The sequence below is a fragment of the Nicotiana attenuata genome, chromosome 6, assembly GCF_001879085.1.
Source record: "Nicotiana attenuata strain UT chromosome 6, NIATTr2, whole genome shotgun sequence".
In the NCBI taxonomy this organism is placed as follows: domain Eukaryota; kingdom Viridiplantae; phylum Streptophyta; class Magnoliopsida; order Solanales; family Solanaceae; genus Nicotiana; species Nicotiana attenuata.
The window spans coordinates 93652257-93673602 of NC_031994.1; the positions used below are offsets into that span (position 1 = coordinate 93652257).

Sequence of the window (21346 nt, forward strand, 5' to 3'; positions counted from 1 at the left end):
TATAGCTTACTTTGTGCCTGTCTAGGATTTCTTACTCTCAACCTTTATTTATGTTTATTACTTTCTGGGTTGGAAGTACTCACGATACTCCCTGCACCTTGTGTGCAGATTCAGGTACACCACAGGGTGAGTGAGGGCTTGTTTAGCGGAGCAGCATTTATCCGGGAGTATCGAGGTAGCTGCATGGCGTTCGCAGCCTTGATCTCTCCCATCCATTTTATCCTTTTATTCGTATTTTTTTTCTTTCCTAGACAGACTTGTGATAGGTGAATATTCCGTTTTAGAGGCTCATGTTCGTGACACCAGATTCTGTGGGTTGATAAGTATTTTGTTTCCATTTTGGGGTTTTCGAATGTTAGAAATTATTTCAGAAATTCCGCACTAAATTGGTATTTTTAATAGTGAATATTTATTCATCTATCTAGATTTATTGGCTAAGGTTGTGTAAATGGTCGGGCTTGCCTAGCAATGTGTTGGGCGCCATCACGACCGGGGTTGGGGTCGTGACAGGAACTGAGTCAACAAAATTGACTGAAAATGAAGAAAACAGAAGGCGTTTTTAAGGGTTCGGTTGCCGAGCTTGGAGACCTTCTCTCTTTGGATTTGGAAGCACAAGTTTACCAACCCCACATAGTATTACTAATAATAACATTTAAAAACAAATTTGGCCGTGAGAGTTAACTTTACGTATGCTAAACTTGTTCTTAGTTTTTTCTTTCACTAATAATCATTAATCATTCCAATATTTCATAAAGTGATTTATTCTAATAATAAAGGGTGATATTTCACATGAAAAATGACATGCACAGTACTAAATTATATGAGAGATGAAGACAATCAGCTTGATCAGCTTATTTAACGTGTAAAAATTAGAGCTACAGTTAAGGATTCATTAAAACTTGAGTAATTTCTTATTGAACATTAAATGATAGATGATACAAGCTCCAGCTGAAGTTATTATTTATACAAGTCAAATTAATCCATTCAATCCTAAGACCAATGCCCAAAAGGGAGTTGTGCAACAGTGCATATATACACACACCAGCTAATCTACAACATATCAATTACGCAGTCTGACTCAAAACATGCTTGTTATTACTGCCAAGGCCCCTATATTTCACACTTCAGTGCAAACTACTAAATCTATCTTTGACATTTTAATAATGCTCCATCTATGCCAACTACTCAATTAACAGAAGTTCAACAAGGCATTTAATTAGCAAAATACTAAAGAACAACCAGCTTTAATGGATAAGACAAAACACTGAATAATTGCAAATTAAATCAGTTGTTGTATGCATTTCAATTTCAAACCTCCCTTCTTTTTGTGAGCATTTAAGTTTTCGATATTGTGTAAATGAAATAGGAAAAAAGACGGTTAAAACATCCCCTTTTGTTAAATGCGGGGATCTTCTTCCCCAAATGTTCTATTTAAGAAGAAAGAAGAGTGACATTAGACAGGACTATGGTATACATAAATGCAGACAATTCAAAAAGACAAAAAAAAAAAAAGGGTGGAAGGAGAAGGCATATGATGTGTTTGTAACAAGAAAGTGTACCCTTATCCTGTCAAGAGACTGCATGATCCCCGCTCCTCCGTCTAGAGCAATTTGGATTGACTGACTGCTCATTTGTCTAGAGCAATTTGGAGGATCTTCCTAAGTCTGCATTGATATATACCCACATTGTCTAATACATTTCATTAAGTTTGAATTCAATTTTCCACTTGGGAAACATGCTAAACAGGGTGTCCATAGTTTGATGTGCACCCTCAAAACCAAAGAAACAAACTTTGAGACAACATGAGGCTACATTCATAAGCTTGCAAAATGGCTGCAAATTTTGTAAAGGATGTGGCAAAACTTTCCAAGCATTATTTGGCCATATCAAGTGTCACTCAGAGAAAATAATATCATCTTTCAACAGTAGTACTGTTATTCTTGGAACAATAATGCTAATTATGCAGTTCAAAATCAGGTTATGGATATTCAATCTCATACTGAAATAGCAACTCCTAATAAGAAGAAGAGATCATCAACAAAAATCAAAAGGTACATAACAACTACAACTTCCTCTACTGTAACTGAGATTGAACAAGAACAAGAGGAAGTTGCTATGAGTTTGATTATTCTATCAAGGGATTCAGGAAATGGGGTTGGCCTAAATCTTTTTACTCATGAAAATGGGAGTAAGATCTCCAAATTTTAAGGATAGTGAATTGGTCAAGCTGAAGAAAGTCAAAAATGGTAAGCAAGAGCAAGGTGGGAGGTCAAAGTCAAATGCAAGAACTCTTAGGATTTCAAGAAATGGTTACAAACACTGTATTATAAGTACAAATTATTAATTAAGAACCCATTAATTTAAAGAGACTAAAATTCCGAACCCAAAGACTGTTTGCCTCTCTACTTGATCCAAAGGTGGACTTCTTAATAAAACATTAAAAGAATCTCCTAATTCGTTTTATAATAAGGTAATCCTAACACACAACTTTTCCGCAATACAATTTTCTAATTTTTTTAAGTACCTAATTTTCATAGCTTATGCCAAAACCAACTCCGCCGATAACTACTTTTTACTCATGCTAGTCAGTTTTCGGACTGATAATTCAAAAATAGTCAGCTTTTGTCAAGTCATTAAAAAATAGCTACTATTTTGCTGCAATAGAGACCGGTCCGGCATAATATACTGGAGTTCCAGTATACTTTGCTAGAGTATTTTCCGGTTTTGAACAATGTTTTCGTTCAGATTTAATTTTACATGAAAAGTGACTAAATTTCGATGACTTTTGAAACTGTGGGCTATTTTTGAATGACCATTTGTAAATCTGGCTATTTTTTAATTTCTCCCTTATTTTGAGCAGAAGTCCAACTTTAATTTTTAAGTCCAAAACTTCATTATGCAAAATGATAACTTTACTATTGACTTTAAACTCCAAACTTATGTTATGCAAAATGATAATGTTTCCTGGGAGAAATTTAAAAATAGCCAGATTTACCACTGGTCGTTGAAAAATAGCCAAGTTTCAAAAGTCATCGAAATTTAGCCACTTTAAATCTGAGCGAAAACACTGTTCAAAATCCGGAAAAATACGTCCGCAAATTTTACGGGAGTTCCAGCATAAGTATGCTTGAACTCCCGTAAATTTTACGGGAGTTCCAGGATAACTATGCTGGAACTCCCGCAAATTTTACGGGAGTTCAAACATAATTATGCTGGAACTCCCGCAAATTTTACGGGAGTTCCAGCAAGTATAATTGTCAAGTATAATATACTGGAGTTTGGAGCACTGGTGCTCCAGTCTCCCGCAAATTTTACAGGAGTTAGCAAAGTATACCGGTCCAGCATAATATGCTGGAGTTCGTACACAAATGCACCAGAACTCCCGTATATTATACTGGACCGGTCCCTGTTGCAGCAAAATAGTGACTATTTTTCATTGACTTGATAAACGCTGGCTATTTTTCATTGACCAGTGTGAAAACTGGCTATACCATGATATTTTAACATGTTTCCTTGTATAACAGTGTCGTGGGCCTTTCTGCTCCAACTATCCAAAACATCATTAACAGGCCCAATAAGCTTGGAGGCATTAAATTCAAATTTCAAGGGAGAATGACAAAAATAGGACATTTTGGTATCATTGTTGATTTTTTAATCCCGCTAATCGAAGTTTGGAAAAACTGCCCCATGCCATAATATTTCTCAAGCAGAATATTAAAGCACGTAACAGTTATGGTAGTCATCAAGATTTTGTCATAAATCCAGACGAATTACCAGAATTTTCAGCCACAAATTCGGGTAAGCATATTTTAAAATTCTGCCACGTGATAATTTTTCTAATTTTTTTAAGCGAGATCAAAATATAAATAGCGATGAGGTTTTGAGTCAAAAAGCTTAATTAACAATGTAAACTTAGTAGTTAAGAATTGTTCTATACACTATCATTAATTCTTACTGGTTTCCTTGAAGTTGCTAAGAAACTGCAAGAGCTTCTTTCTTCAAGGGTGTCTTCTAGAGTTTTAGCCTTTTAGGTGTGCTTCCTCATTTGTACTCATTTTCAATATCTATGTTTGGCTAATAATTAGTTGGTAAAAATTTATTGTGTTTATATCCAATCATATCATTTTTTTGGTTAAGTAAATTAATCAGGTGAGAAAGTAAATTAATTAATCATGATTAATTTTGCAAAAATAAACTAATTTAAAAACACATATCATACCTCTATTGGTTGGTGTAAATATCTGGTATGGGTAATTCTTTTTTTTTCTTCTAAATAAGTGCAATGGATCATTTAGACTTCAATATAAATTATGTGAAAGGAGTAAGGTTAATGAGATCGCAACATATCGTTTTCTTGTTACTTCAAAGTTTTGGTATGCATTAATGGGGCGAAATTCAAAAATAGCCAGATTTACAAGTAGTAATTGGAAAAAAGTCACAGTTTCAAAAGTAAACAAAATTTAGTCGCTTTTTATGTAAAGATAAATATGAACGAAAACATTGTTCAAAATCCGAAAAACATTCCAGCATAATATACTGGAGTTCGAATTTTTTACATGTGAACTTCCAGCATAATATATTGGAGTTTTAGCATAATATGCTTGAAGTTCATACACAGGTGCTGCAATCTCCAAATATTATGCTAGAACTTTCCGTGTGTTGGAGTTCCAACATAATATGCTGGAAGTTCATACACAAGCGCACCAATCTCCAATATATTATGCTGGAACTTTTCGTGTTGCAACAAAATAATGGCTATTTTTCAATTACTTTGCAAATGCTGGCTATTTTTAAATGGGAAACTTACACAAATGTCCCAAATAAATCTCAACTTACCAACCTCTAGCCATTAGTCATAGACTTACCAAAACTAGCCAACAAAAATTAAAAAACCAAATAATAGGGTTCTTTCTATCAAAGAATCACATGCAAAAATCACCTTCCATATTCTTAAGCGTGATTAGCAACATTAGATACAAGACGGAAAGGAACTTTCATGGACGAGGTAGCAAATAAGATGATGAAATACAAAAATCTATACAATATTCCAAAAATCTAAACAAAAAAAGGAACTTTTTCAATTGGTATAGTTGAAATTCATTGAAAATATATATATAAGTCAATATACAAAAATTGAGGAAGATTGGAGGTGATTTGGACTGGTTTTGTATCAAAATTCGTAATTAAATCGAGTTCAAAAAAGTCTTCTGCGATACATCTATCAAACATGTATCACACATGTATCTCACACACAGGTATACATGTGATACACAATTGATACAAATATGATACATATGTGATACACAAGTGATACACAGTGTGATACACATATCATTTTTTTTCATGTTCAGCTTTTACTTCGAATTTTCAATTCAAACCATCTCAAAACTTCACCAAATCATCCCAAAACTGAGATTCAAGCTCCTTAAGTTGTGCCCAATCTATTCTAATACACCCACTCAAAACAAAGCAAACATTTGATATTTTTTTTGCTACAAATAGCTAGTTGGCTAATTTAGCTAATATTAGTAATATTTTATCAATTGGCCAATTTTTGTAATGACTACTTATAAATGGACATAGCTGGTAATTTCCCTTTTTAAATTACCAGTCCGAAAACTGACTAGCCCTTTTATTTTCACGCGGTAATGTGATACTGATCCATTATACCATGTCGATATTGATTTACAATTGTTGCCCTTAGATATAAAGTACTAAAAATAGTAATTGGCTTTAATGCACAACTTGCTAATTTGGCAAGTTCAGAGGTTGATATTTTTATTTTTAGGAAATAAAAGCACTGGAATTTCTAGCTAGACTAATTCAATGCTAATAATTCTAAGTTAAGCAAATGGCAGTGTTCTTACGTGTTAATAAACACAATGACATTAACACCTGTTTACTTATTCTGCAATCTAGTACCACATCCTTTTTTTTTCCTGATATACAAATTTACTACTTAAAAGTAAAAAAGAAAAAATATGATCTTTGATGTTTGGTGTTTTACCCCCATATAGTTAAAGATATATTTATTTCAGATTTTTACTAGAATAATGTGGAGTCAAATATGATTGTCAATAGGAAATGAATGAGTATATATAATTTTTTCTTCAAGTAATTGTTAGGAATTTGTCCTGATTTTCTTATCTTATTTGAATTTATTCTTTCACTTGAAGGAATGGTAGAATATTAACCATAATTATTTTATTTTCCTAAAAGAAAGTATAGATTCTCTTCTATATTTTGACAGATCTCTTTCTCGTAGGAAAAGGTTGGGGACCTCTATAAATTAAGGATCCCTCCTTCATATATAACACAATAGAATCCAACAATGTAGTCATTACGAGAGTTTTATCTAGGGTTAGTGATAGCAGTACACTCCCTTCAGCTGACTTGGTGAGCCCCACTTCATTTCAGGATCATGTATCGTTTGTTTCTCATGTACTTTGTGTTTTGAGGTATAGCCGGGGCCTTGTTACGAGCTTTTCAATATTCCTCTTCTGTTGTACATAGAAGCTCCGTAGAAAGGTTGCGGGTGGTATTTGATGTTGGAAATTGAATTAGAAATGTTTGTATTTGGAAAACATGTTTTTCATTAAATCTGTAAACTCGTAATATTTTGGGAATTATGAATGAAGTCGCTAATGGGAATGAAATGGAAGTTGTTAATGAAATCTGTTTAGTGTTTGATTAATGGAGTGCATCTCCTCTTTATTCAGTGATGAATTTGGATAGATTAAACAGGCTCACTCAGCCGGGTTTACTCGCTTGAGCACCGATCGCGCTCCCCGAGTTTGGTGTGTGATAGATAAATTCGTTTCCTAATATTTAGAAGTCACGGGACGGTAATCGGAAGTTGTGAGTTAGATTTATTCNGGTAGAATATTAACATATTATTTATTTCCTAAAAGAAAGTATAGATTCTCTTCTATATTTTGACAGATCTCTTTCTCGTAGGAAAAGGTTGGGGACCTCTATAAATTAAGGATCCCTCCTTCATATATAACACAATAGAATCCACAATGTAGTCATTACGAGAGTTTTATCTAGGGGAGAATTTATTCTCTCATAAATTTTTTTCTTTTTTTATATTAGTAAATCATATATATATGTAGGTCACTTGACCGAACCATATTAATATAGTATGCTTATTTAGTATATTTTCTTTTTGCCTAATTTATCGTCATCAAAATTTGCTTTATTAGCTTCCGCATGACCCCTTGTTATTTTCGATCCCCACATTAATATAGTACCTTCGAAAAACATTTTGAAAGGGTTAATTTTCTTGAACTTCTTAAGTGATACTCTAGTACTAAATCACTTTTAGAATAGAGTATATTAAATAGTTCCAACATATTTACTGATATATGGGTCAAAACATAATTCTCCAGCACTTCCAGAAACAAACTTTATAGCAAAATGAGTATTTAATTTGCAAAATGGCATGTTTTAATTAATTTATTCTGCACTGTATAATATTATTCATCACATCTAAAGGCTCAAGTTGCCAGGCAGTAGAGAGTTTCTAGAGAGAAGAATTTGACGTTTAAATTGGAGAAAATGTATTTAACTGGACTTTAGGAAATTAGGAGAAATTAGACTAGTAACTTTCTCTTTCTTCCATATTTAATGAAATGGATGAGATATTCAAATTCTAATAGAAAAAAAAAAAAAGAAAAGGAAAAAAATGAGAGCAAGCTGTTTGTATTGGTCAAAATCTGACCGCTATGGTCGATCCAACTGGGATCCCGCCCAAGCGGCGGGACGATGAAAGACGTTATGATTTGCTCCAAACCACGTATTCACAGTATCCGCTAAGTCGAAGAACAATACTCAGGGAACGACAAAAACGGCACATGGTATGAAGGTGCGTTGACCCAAGAACATAGCAGACTCCATGACTATATATAGGGAGGGAACCTTCCTAGAAAGGGGAGCTTTTTCTCTCTCTGTAATTCTTCTCGGCAAAACGAAGGCAAAATAATTTTCCATACGGGATGTAAACCGATTATCTCCACCGATTGGTGAGAGAAGAGATGAAAAACATCAAGAAGATTGATTGCCTTATTTTATTTTACTAATCATTTTCTTATGTGTTTATAGATCTGGAGTTTATTATGTTTGACTAAGATTTACCTCGTCATCTTCATAAATTGATTTAATCAAAAAGATTTCAATATCTTTTGGGTCAAACAATTTGGCGCCGTCTGTGGGGATTTCTTAGTAAAAATTCCTAGTCTCCTCCAGATTGAAATCCATGACCATCCACCGAAGAAAGTGGTAAGTAAACCTCACGCGCTAACCCAAAGCATGACGCTGCATAGAAGCAGAAGTTACAACCGGTGTCCACGCGAAACTTGCAAAAGAAGACGACACCGGTTGCGCAAATCCCGCAGGAGGATGGGCGCATCTTATGGGGAAACCCACGCACCGAATGATCCACGAACGAGCCAAGGCAAACCCAACCCACGCAGAACCAGGGCATGTTTAAAAGAAAAAGAGAGGAAGAAAAGAAGGCCCAACGCGGCCGCCGAACCCACAAACCACCATTCCATCAACCACTTAAACGTCAGGGAGAGCGAACAGCATTATGAGGCTACCCTCGCTCATCGACCCATCGGACCGAGGTATGGAAAATCTCATCTTGGTTCACCTTCTGTTGCTCGCTTAAATAGGAACACAAGCGCCACATGGGCGAGCGAGCAAAGAAACATCCCAACTAGAGAGAGACTATTATAAAATATTCTGAATACCGCCCATCTCAGACACATCATCCTATGGAAAATGACGTCCCCTACAGTCGTACTCCCTTTCCCTCGCCCGAGTTTTGTCCCAGTCGGGTTATCTCGGGAAGGTCTTGAACGAGGCAACAAGGGGGACATCACCAAAGCTCAAAGGACAGTCTATCGCCCGGCCCACTGGCGAACTCTCTAGACCGAATTACAGGGGATGGTTTAACAGGGAGACCCCAATACACGCATAACGCAAACATTAGCAGGATAGCAGCGTTCAGTACTCCCCGGCATCACACTCCCCAACGCACACAAATGAAGCAAACCGGGACTCCCCCAGAAGACACCCAAAACTCTCCAGAAGACTGGGACTAACGACGGGTTAACATTTCGACAAGTTCGAAATAACACCCTTAAGGCCAAGGGCCATCGCCAAAAAGAAGAGTTCGACCTCGATCGAACAACGACGGGTTAACATTTCTACAAGTTTGAAATAACACCCTTAAGGCCAAGGGCCATCGCCAAAAAGAAGAGTTCGACCTCGATCGAACAACAACGGGTTAACATTTCGACAAGTTCGAAATAACACCCTTAAGGCCAAGGGCCATCGCCAAAAAGAAGAGTTCGACCTCGATCGAACAACGGCGGGTTAACATTTCGACAAGTTCGAAATAACACCCTTAAGGCCAAGGGCAATCGCCAAAAAGAAGAGTTCTACCTCGATCAAATAACGACGGGCTAGCATTTCGACAAGTTCGAAATGACGCCCTTAAGGCCAAGAGCCATCGCCAAAGAAGACTGGGACTCACGACGGGTCAGAGAAAAGAGCTCGACACCACTCGAACTGTGACGGGATAAGTCTTCGACATAAATTCGAAAATACCACCCCTACAGCTAAGAGTCGTCGTCAAAATCCTACTCCATTCGTGTAATATTGAATTCCCCGAGAATCAGGAATTTGCCGCACGGAAATCTACCTGTTTGCACCAAAATTACGAAAAGCAAAAAGAACATGAGGCATACAACAATGGAAAATTCCTCTTTATACAAAGCTGTTGCACAAACAGCTGCTGATTACATACGGCTAAAACCGACAGAATGCATATAAAAAAAAAGGAAGAGAGAAAAATAGAAACAACTATTCTTTCACTCGGCGCCAGCGCCACCGCCCTCTTCATCACCCTCTCCAGGAAGTCCCCTGTCATCAACACCCTCGTCGGCCTCCGGCGTTGCAGAATCATATCTGCAGTTAACACGAGCCTCTCGTGCCTTTGCCCGTGCTCCCTCATATGCAGCCTCGGAAACATTGCCCGCCTCCAACAAACTCTTATATATGTCCCGCTGGGCCTCAGCATGGACCCAGAGCTCATGCAAATGACGGGGAGCGGCCGCGGAGGAAGACTCTACTTGAGCCAACAGTTGCTCCTTTTCAGCCTCAAGAGCAGCGACTCGATCCCTCAAGGTCGACGCCTCCCGGTCGTTCTCGCCAATACGCTCCTCGAGTCTCACTTCCCATAGCGTGGTCGTCGCCCTTTCTGATTCCTGCTCCGATTGGAGGACGCAGATAGTGTTCTCTAGAACCGTCGCCCTCGCCAAAGCAGTCGACCAGGCGCTCTCGATATTTTCCAGTCCGGCGACCTTCCTCTCCAGCTCGGCCAATTTTCCATCCATTCCGCGCTTATCGCCTCGACCCTGATGACACTCTAATCCAACTCAGTCTGCATCGAGCGCAACCTCGCTTGAAGATTCTCACACTCTGCGGCGACTCCCTTGCCCACCTTGAGTTCCTCGTCCTTTACACGAAGTTGCTCCTCGAGCTCGCTACTCCTACGAATAGCCTGCATCAGCTCCTGATCCCTCTTCTCCAATTCCTCGCCAAGGGATCGATCACCTGCATTCGCCCTCAGCAAGCTCGTGCATCTCACGACACTTATTGCGGTAGCGGCGATATTTCTCCAACATCGTCAGAAAAATCTTGGCCTGAGTGTCGGCCCTAAGAGCACTCTCAATCTCCACCATGTACGTTTGAAAAACAAAAAATTGATTAAGGCCAAGGTCGACAAGGATGAAAAGAGCACAATAGGGAAGAGAAAACTTACCCTCAGGCCCATAGCGGCCACCTCGTGCATTAAATCGATGTCACGGACGTCCCGAAGAGCTTCGCTCTCGGCAGCAGAACACAAGAGGTCAAACTGCGGAACCAAGTCTTCCGTATCCTCCAAAAGGTTAATATTCGACGAGATTTCAAGTATATAGGACGGGCCCCCCGCGTGTACCACCGTACGAGTAAGGCCCTGTTCGAATATCCTGACATCATCAGGATCAAGATCAGACTCAGATTCGTAATCATCAACCATGACACTTTTTCCCCTCTATGTGGCCGAAGAAGAAGCACGACCTGGCATCGAAGATGAAGGCCCATCCAAAGTAATAACAACGGCCTCAAGATTCTGATCCCCCGTCGCGGCAGGTAGTTGGCCAATCATAGGGTCGGGATCTCCGTCGATGGGGCGGACGCAACGGCTGGCTCTGTTTCAACGCCCGCCTCGGACCCCGACGAGGGGAGATCGCCCTCTGAACGTACCATGGCCGAAGGGTCCATTTCAGACTCCACTCGCCGCCTCTTTGATGGCCCCTCCCCGTCTTCAGCGCGGGAAGATTCCCCTGTTGGGTAAGCGACAGAGGTCGGAATCTCTGTTTGAGGGGCGGCCTCCGTGCGCACGGCCACGGCCGAAGACTCAACTGAAGCGGCCGCGACGAAGGTCGATAAGTAAGCCCTCGCCCTCCACACTCTCCCTGACATCGATGAAAGCCGTATGAGCAACAAAATCGACTAGTAGAACAAAAAACAAAACTTACGTTACTTACCGGTAAGAGGCTTGCGTCCATATTTCTCATAGAAGGATGACCACGCGCGAACCCCCGCCGTATGAGGAAGGATGGCGTTCACCCACTCCCGGATATCGTCAACAGGAGCGGGGGATAGTCTCGTGGCTGCAAAAACAAAAATAATGTTAAGTATCGCACAAAGAAAATTGGTCGACCATAACTACGACTAAAGGTATAGAAATTTACGTGCGAAGTTCCACTTCTCGGGGAACCCTGCAGGATCTGCCACAAGGTGCTTGGTCCGCACATAGAAATAGTTCTCATAGAAACGGCGGTTGGCTCTGTCGTCCATCTTCACCACCAAACTCTTCGTCCCTCGGTGGCGCATAAGAATCATCGTACCACGAATGAGTTGAGGAGCAAAGAGATTGAGCATGTATCTCAACGTGACCTCGCGACCGGCAAGCTCCACGAGCTTGAGCAACATAAGGAACAATTTATACAAGTACGGCGAAAGCTGAGCTAGACACACCTCATTGAAACGGCAAAAATCTACCACCAAGGGAGGGAGAGGAAGCGTATACCCGACAATAAAGGGATAAGCATAGAACACGCAATATCCTGAGCGGTCGAAATGTATAATGTCATCTCCCACTGCCGGCAGCATTTCGACGTGGTGAGGAATCCCCCATCTGGCCCCCAACTTTGCAATCCCCTCCTCAGTCATAACAGAGGAAGCAGGTTCCAGGTCCTCCCCGGCAGGACTGTGGAAATCGTTCCATGGCTTACCAGGGCGAGGCAAGATCTTAGCCGCCGATGGGACCCCCTCATCTTCTACCACTCTACCCCTCCAGGAGTAGGAATATCACTTTCCAGCACCGGAGTTGCGGCAAAATTGTCAGCACGGGAAAAATTACCAGCCATTTGTATCAATTTGATAAGGAATAGAAGAAAAAAGAAGAGACTGAGACGAAAGTTTTTGGCTAACCGGAGAAAATCAAAAATCCGGAGTGTCAGGAGAAAAGAAGATTCGCAGATTTCTTTCAAGCAAAGGCAAAGAAGTGTGTTGACCAAGTGGTTCTCTCATTCTATTTATAAGAGACATAAATTCCCCAAGCGCGAAACCCAAGAGTCGCCAATCGAAGCTAATAGGGCATGAAATGGTTCAATCCCCTGGGAACGTGTGTCATAATGACAGCAACCACGAACGATGTTTTAAACAATGCTTCGAGTCTGAAACGGTCGCGACGGTCCTAGGGCAGCGCAAGAGCGCCTTTACATTACTCGAGTCTAAAAATCATACCCAAAGGGTAGATAGTCAGATTTCTCTTGGATGTGTAAAAATCATAATCCGTCTGCCAGGTCCGACAAGAGACGACCCCGGCAGACGGAGGGACTAACTGTATTGGTCAAAATCTGACCGCTATGGTCGACCCAACTGGGATCCCGCCCAAGCGGCGGGACAGTGAAAGACGTCATGAATTGCTCCAAACCACGTATTCACAGTATCCGCTAAGTCGAAGAACAATACTCAGGGAACGACTAAAACGGACGTGGTATGAAGGTGCATTGACCCAAGAACATAGCAGGGACTCCATGACTATATATAGGGAGAGAACTTTCCTAGAAAGGGGGGCTTTTTCTCTCTCTGTAATTCTCCTCTCTCGGTAATTCTCCTCTCTCTGTAATTCTCCTCGGCAAACGAAGGCAAAACAATTTTCCATACGGGATGTAAACCGATTATCTCCACCGATTGGTGAGAGAAGAAATGAAAAACATCAAGAAGATTGATTACCCTTATTTTATTTTTACTAATCATTTTCTTATGTGTTTATAGATCTGGAGTTTATTATGTTTGACTAAGATTTACCTCTTCATCTTTATAAATTGATTTAATAAAAAAGATTTCAATATCTTTTGGGTCAAACACTGTTCTCGACCAATGGGTAGCTAAAAGCAGCCAAGGAGGTTAAATTTAGTTCCTTCGTAAATATTATACTGCTTAAATACTGTAAAAAATAATTTTTTGTATTTAATATATGAACTATGGAATCCCCTTAACATAAAAGAAATTCTAGTACAATGATTAAGGGGGTTTAAAATTGATTTAAATCACAAGCTTAAATCTTAAGTGTAACTCGCGGCGGAAGCAGAATTTTCCCTAAGGGGATTCAAAAAAGAAAAAAGTTTAAAAATTTGAAAAGACCGGGAATTGAACTAGCAACCTCAGACCCTTTGAGCACTTAGCTACACTTTTGGACTGTGTTAAGGGGATTTCAAAATATAATATATAGAGGTACAAATTGAATTTCACCTTATATATACAATATAATTTCCCGGTAAAGTACGTTCTGAACCCCCTCCCGCTCCTCTAAATCCGGCCCTAGGTATAACTTTTTGAATTCTCTAGTATAATTCGGCTCTGCCACTGTCTGATTGCGACATACTCACTCCGGTTTTTTAATTTATGTATATTACGTTCGTTTTTAGCATGCTTTAAAAAGAATGTCTCTTTTAATATTTTGTAACTCTTTAATTTTCCATATGACATATTTAATATCACAGAATTTTAGGGTATTTTGGTATATTATACACATCTTTAGTTTAATACTATAAAATTTAAAAGACTTTCTTATTTTTTTAAATATCGTACCTAATCAAACTAAGATATATAAATTGAAACAGAGGGAATAACTATTAGTATTAAAAAAAATCAACAAAAGAAAAAGGAAAAAGAAAGGAAAGGAAATAAAAGCAGTTGACAAGAGCAGGTCAAGTCTAGAGTCCGAAACTTAATTAATGATTTTTTAGACACAAAGTACATTTTTAATGTTAAAAAAAAAGTTACAAAAATAGGTAATTCGCAGTATTTTACTACGAATTATTTAAAAAAAATTTAATAATTCGCAGTATTTTACTGTGAATTAGGTAAAAAAAAAAAAAATTTTAATAAATTTTTTTTAAAATTTTAAAAAAAAATTATTAAAAATTTTTTTTTTACCTACTTCGCAGTAAAATAATACGAATGCAAAAAAAAATTATTTTTATTTTATTTTTTAAAAAATAAAAATAAAATTATAGATCGTCAAATTCGAAAAGACCACAATTCGTCATGTTTATTAAATATCACTGTTTTTACTCTGTCTCCTGAGCCGAGGGTTGATTGGAAACAGCCTCTCTACCCTTTCGGGTAGGGGTAAGGCCTGCGTACGTATTACCCTCCCCAGGCCCCACTCTGTGGGACTATACTGGGTAGTTGTTATTGTTGTTGTTATTGTTTTTACTCTGTCCTTACTTGCTAGGGAGGGATATACTCTTGTTTAAGGACAAAATTACCCATAGAAGCCCTAAGGTGACTAGCAATATTGTTTATCTAGAATAAATTTTTTTTATAAAAAATACGTAAATTTGTAATTTTTGCCCCTCCCTTTTTCCTTCCTCTAGGGACAGTGTGTACACTCTACTCTCTTCAGATCCACTAGTAAAATTACATTGGGTTTTGTTATTGTTGTTGTATTAAATTTATCACTTAAAATAAGTCTTAGAATTTTTTGTTTTATTATTTAAAATTTTCTAAATGAAAAAAAATTGTATTTTTTGACAGTTTAAAAAGGGAAAATTGTTAAACATAAAATGAGAAAGGAAGGAGGTAATCTCATGCAGGGAGATAAATGTCTTTGTGTGAAAAGTGGGTCAGTTCCCAATGGCACAATCTTCCACCTCTTTATTGGGAACATATTCAATATTTCCAATAAATTTGACGATCTATAAATTTTCGAATTTGACGATCTATAATTTTTATTTTATTTTTAAAAAAATAAAAAATGAAAAAAATAATTTTTTTTTTTTTTGTAATTCGCAGTATTTTACTGCGAATTAAATAATTTTTTTTTACCTAATTCGCAGTAAAATACTGCGAATTACTTTAACGGTTAAATTTCCGTTAAAGTAATTCGCAATAAAATATTGCGAATTACCTATTTTTATAACTTTTTTTTTTAACATTAAAAATATACTTTGTGTCTAAAAAATCATTAATTAAGTTTCGGTACGTAGGGATACGGAGAGGAAACGGTCCAATTTGTAACACTCTGTTTGTTGGCTTAGTTCAAAAAGTCTTAACATCCCTACTCCACGCTTCATCACAAAAGTCATCCCCTATATATGTATATATATATATATAGACCAAACCAAACTTTTTTCAATTCTATTCAATCTTTCTCCCTAGATTTTCTGCATACTTTTATCTTCTTTGGATTTTCAGGTAACTGCACATCACCCAATTTTTTTTTTTTTTTTTTTTTTTCTGTGTTTCAGTTATGATATTCCAATTTCAACATCTGAATATACTGAGTGTGTGTAAAAAAAATATCTTTTTTATTCATATGGGTTAATTCTAACTTAAAACTTCATTACCAGTGATATGTTTTTGCTCATTTCTTGCTATCCTTTTTTTTTTGTGTAATTTATTTCTGAAATTATCATTTGGAACTATCATTTCTAATATTTAGGGAAAACCCCTTATGCTTCTAGCTATCAATCTTGGTTTCTGTTTTGGGTTTTCTTATATGATTTGTGGGTCTTTGAGAAATCAGCATGAAAGCAGTAAGGAATATGACTATATGAGTGAGGAGAATATTCTTAAATTTCTGCTTAGTTAAAGGATGATTGCTGTAATTTACTTCTACAGAAGAAATTTGAAATTCCTCGTTTTGTTATTATGGAGATGTAAATAGAACCAGATATGCACCTTAATTTTCGATATTATTCTTGTAGAAATTGGTTCTTGTTGTCGGGGGCGGATTTTGGCTATTTTTACCGTGCACGTGAACTCATGGTCTTCCACTAAACTAGGTATTTAATTGATCTAATATTATTTGTTTGCCCCCATACTCCAAAAGGTTGAATGGTACACCTGATTGAATGATGAGTTAATCCAAAGGAACATGAATTGATCACTTAGTACTTCTTTTCTCTCCCTTCTTCAGTGGTGCACTCATGTTCTCAAAATCCTAGATTCGCTGCTTTTGTTGTGGGATTTTTCTTTCTTTCTTTTTCTCGAATTTTCCTTGGAGAGCAGTGTTCCAACTTAGGTCAGCCCGTAGGTTGGAGGTGGAAGCTAGCAACAAGCTATCCTCTCTTACTGTGTACTTTTTATTTCATCGGTCCAGATAGAGCTAAACAGATATCGAGGATTCAGATATCCAACCACAACTAGCTTGGGATTAAGGCGTATTAGTTTTATTACATTAGAATTGCATACTTGATTTTTGGCTTTTCCATTACTTATTACTGCTATTTCTCTGTATTCCTGAATATTTGTCTTTTTCCTATCTGAACAAAGCTTGGTTTGAGTCTTTTAGTTGAGATTTATTCTCTCTTAATCTTTTAGCTCCTTGCCAATCGTTGTGTTCAATACCGTTAACTTTCATTTATTTAGTTGATATAAGCAGGGATCTTTAACTGAATTTCCTCCTTGTACGTGTCGTGTCTCACAGAGAAAAACTAACTATTGTTTCTGTGAACGTGCTCTTAATTTGATCTTGTGTCTTTCTGCAGATAGTTCCTTAATCTGTAGCAGGTCCCACCCCCGTGCGGTTGCTTCATATCCATAAAAAATGCATGGTTTTAAGAAGTCCCCTTTACATTGGAATGCTAGAAAAAACTCTGCAGATCCTGCATTCCTTGGTAAATCTGGGTCAAATCCCTTTGATTCTGATGATGAATCTGACAAGAGGCAAACAGTCAAACCATCAAGGAGAACATCATCAGAGCCTTCTGTAGCGACCCCAAATTTGAGTGCAAATCCTTTTGATGATGAAGAAATTAAAGAGACTCCTTCACGTGCTTACTCAACTTCGACAGCAAGAAATAAATACAAGAATTATTTCCGGGAATCTGGAGGATTTGAAAACCAAACTGTAGAGGAATTGGAAGACTATGCTGTATACAAGGCTGAAGAGACTACAAAGTCTGTTAACGGCTGCCTGAAGATTGCAGAAGAGATGCGTGAGGATGCAACGAAAACGTTGATCACCTTACATCAACAGGGAGAACAAATTACAAGAACCCATATGACTGCAGCCGACATTGACCATGATCTTAGCAGGGTATGGCTTGTTTAGTCCACTGATATCTTTTTTGGTTTTCTGCAAAGAGACAACTGTGGCCAACATTATCATCTATGTTATTGGCTTTAATTAACTGCCCATATCCATTATGTGTTTTATATTTCTGATAATTTTGTTAATTATTTCCTGAAGCAACTATCTTCTCTTTTTTTTTTTCTTTGTTTGTTGGGTTCAAGTGATAGTTTCTACTTTCTATTTCATTTGAAGATGAAACTTGTTCGTTTGTCGCATATGCGTCTTTTAGAAGGAAATAGATTTTGGTAAGGGTTTTATTAGATCATAAAGAATCTGCTTTCCCTTTACCTAGACGTCCTCGTGCCTCTAAAGATGTCTCACGAGCTGTAAATTCTTCATTACACGTTTCTTGATTAGGTAGATTTTGCATTTAATTGCTTTCTGCAGCTGTTTTGCTATAGTTTCTTGTTATCTTGGGTGACTTAAGTTTGAAATTTTATTTCAGGGTGAAAAACTCGTGGGAAGTCTTGGGGGCATCTTTTCTAAGACTTGGAAGCCAAAGAAGAATCGCGCAATTACAGGTCCCGTTATCACAAGAGGTGACTCATTTAATTTTGTTCTTCTTATTCATTTAATATGATTTGATATCTGGATTAAATGTGCACAAGATGCTTAGTAACGGAAAGGTCGTGTCACCTGACAATGATAGCTAGTCTGACACAGTGTTAGTGCGGCAGATGATCCAGTTCAAAGAAGGGGGAACCACTTGGAGCTGAGGGAGAAATTAGGATTGAGCTCTGCACCTAAGGCAAGGTCAAGTTCACGAACACCACCCCCAGAACCTGCGAATGCACTGCAGAAAGTTGAGGTATCTGCATGTGACTTGATACAAGATAGATAATACTGATTTACAAGAACTCTTTTATAAAGTCGTTGAGTGAGTTATGGAATTGACGTTGTATGGAGTAGAAAAGTCAAAGTTGCTCCCTATAGCATTGAATGAAAAGTTAAGATTAAGATTAATATGTGAACTTTCCTTTGCCAAAAGGCTTTTTCCTTATTCGTTTTGCCGTGTTTTCATCAGCATGGAGTTATAAGAGTTGTCATCTAAACTTTCAAGGATATCATCTTGCTAGCTATAGTCTTTGATTTGTGATGCTTTGTCCTTGAAAGTCATTTTTCTAGCTAAAATGGGATTGGAAATGAGGATTTGTGACTCATGGTGATTTTAGGAAGAGCTAAGAGAGAAATAAAAAGCATAAAAGAAAACAGACCAGAAATATGCCGTTGTCATTTGTTCACTTTCAGTGTCTATCAACTCCGTTCTGAAATCATTATAACCATGTAAAGTGAAACTAAGATTTGTGGCATTTTTAAATCAGTTATTATAGTCTGCTTCAAGTTATTGTGCTCTCACATCCCGTTTCGTATATGTGGCTCTTGGATGTAAGAGAGTCAGATCCACGTATCCAAGTGTATGTATTGCGTGAATTTTGATTTAAAGCATATTTGTCCAAAGCGGGGGTTGGATATGTGTAATTATGCAGGATCAACCGTACCTGTGATTGCACAATAACAACCCTGACCGACTAAAAGAATTATGTAGAAGTGACAATGTGTTTACGTGTCTGAATCTTTCTTGTCTTTCTTTAATTCTATTCTATCATATTTTCGTTTTGGTATTTAGATAATAAAATTTTCTCTCTGAAAAGTTAAATGAGGAAATACTAACTAATTTGTTATATACTCTTAATCATCAATGTTTCAACTGGTAAATTGCAACTTTAAATGAAAAGGCGAAAATGCTAGAGAAGTGGATGGCAAAGTGAGGAAAGATGCAGAAAGCCACAGACCTAAGTGTGACCAAAACTAATCAATAGGGTATCCTGCATATTGGGTAGTTGTAGTTTTAGTGTGTATGTGGATTTCGGGAACTTCCTCATCTAATTTTTGGTTCCTTATTTCTAACTCGAATATTCACTGAAAACTTGTTTTGGTGAGCTAGAAATATAATTCTAGAAACTCAACTTCTCCCGAACTTCATTTACATGATGAGTAAAGAAATGTGAACGTAGGAAAAAGAATAGTGGATCTAACGGGAGGAAATATCCACTTGCTTTTGGAAGAGTGACTTCTATCTGTATTCACGAAGGGAGGAAATATAAGAAAATAATTGAGCTGATCTCTGAGTGAAAGACTGAGAAACAACCTTGTTCCATTTTCAATGTGGCTTTTATTTTATTTATTTTTTTATGACGGTGGTGTCCGGACAAGCTTGCACACACCTCTATTATTCCACCGGATACCTACTACCTCGCACCAGCACTGGGTAATTTTTCCCACCAAGGCTCCAAGTATGGCTTAATTTTTTTAAAATTTGGGAGAAGTTTCATTTAGGAACCCCAAAAGCTAAACAACAAAAGTAGTAAAACATTGTGATCCTTGCAGTAAGTTAGGTTTCTTGAAAAGTTTGCCTTTGTAATGCTTTGGCGTGTTGGACCATGAGACAATTCTATTAGTTCTGGCAGAAATTTTAAGTCCTAGTAACAAAAAATTGTTTATTCTTGGCGACCAGATTGAAGATGGCTCCGCTCCTCCTTGGTTTTCCCCTTTTTTCTTTCTTTGCCTTTTGGATGAATATGAATAGTAATATCATTTAGCCAAGTTACTTCATTTGAAATTTTGACAGCTTGAGAAAGCAAAGCAAGATGATGGCCTATCAGATCTCAGCAACCTGTTGGGGGACCTCAAGAATATGGCTATGGACATGGGATCTGAAATTGAGAGGTTAGTGTTCCAGATTATATAATCTTGTTAAAAGGATTCCAGTCCCCCCTTCCTTTGCTCTCTCCCTCTCCACTTTCTCTTTATTGTACCATGACACGTTAAAGTACTGTGTTACTTAGTCACTTCTAAGAATTATATGTATAATGTATATGCAACAATAATAACTACACCTTAATTCCAAGTAAGTTAGCGTGGACTATGAACCCTCACTTTCTGTCTAAATCCATTTTTTTAAAAACATTTTCTCTAGCACTGGAATTCTCCACAATTTCTAAGAATTCTGTATATGCTGTTGGATATTACAGGCAAAACAAGGCATTGGATCATGTTGAAGATGATGTTGATGAGATTGCTTTCAGAGTTAAAGGAGCCAACCAGAGGATTCACCGTTTGCTTCGAAAGTAAACCAGTAGACGTCTGTTGGACTTGCTACTGAGCTTTCGGATGTCAACTTGCTTCTGTTCTTTATCCTTTCAACTCTTCTGAGTTCTTCACAAACCCCTCTTTCTGTTAATATTTTGTTATTGTAAATTTTAATTGTACTTTGTATTATGCCTTTACACAACTTTATGACACTAAACCAAATTTATCGTATGATATTGGAAATCAGTTCAACAAATTGCTATCAGCATTATTCTTACCAATAGTATTGGTACTATTCTTGTATTTTTGTATTCATAGATTTTTGTTATTACACGCTGTGCCATTTGCTTCCGTTGTCCTATTACCTTGTTGTTATTATTGTTTGTTTGTTACTTCTTTTTCACTGTTCTTGAGCCAAGGATCTATCGGAAACAACCTCTCTATCTTCATAAGGTAGGGGTAAGATCTACGTACACATTACCCTCTCCGGGCCCCACTCGTGGGATTTCACTTGTTGATAATTCATCTTTTTTCTTTTTTTTTTGGATA

At 37.5% G+C, this 21346-nt stretch overlaps 1 protein-coding gene and 1 pseudogene across 2 annotated transcripts; both read left to right on the forward strand.

The window, feature by feature from the left end:
* LOC109228112 overlaps positions 1-2344 on the forward strand; it is a 43528-nt pseudogene extending 41184 nt beyond the window's left edge.
* Positions 15650-21156, forward strand: LOC109227489 (SNAP25 homologous protein SNAP33-like). Of its 2 annotated transcripts, XM_019392674.1 has the most exons (7): positions 15669-15825; positions 16338-16415; positions 17121-17671; positions 18153-18246; positions 18385-18515; positions 20337-20434; positions 20740-21156. In XM_019392674.1, the coding sequence occupies exons 3-7, from the start codon at positions 17180-17182 to the stop codon at positions 20837-20839; spliced, it is 915 nt and encodes a 304-aa protein (XP_019248219.1). In that variant the 5' UTR covers positions 15669-15825; positions 16338-16415; positions 17121-17179; the 3' UTR covers positions 20840-21156. The 2 variants fall into 2 exon arrangements, with proteins under 2 accessions (XP_019248218.1, XP_019248219.1); XM_019392673.1 differs by lacking the exon at positions 16338-16415 and having other exon boundaries at positions 15650-15825.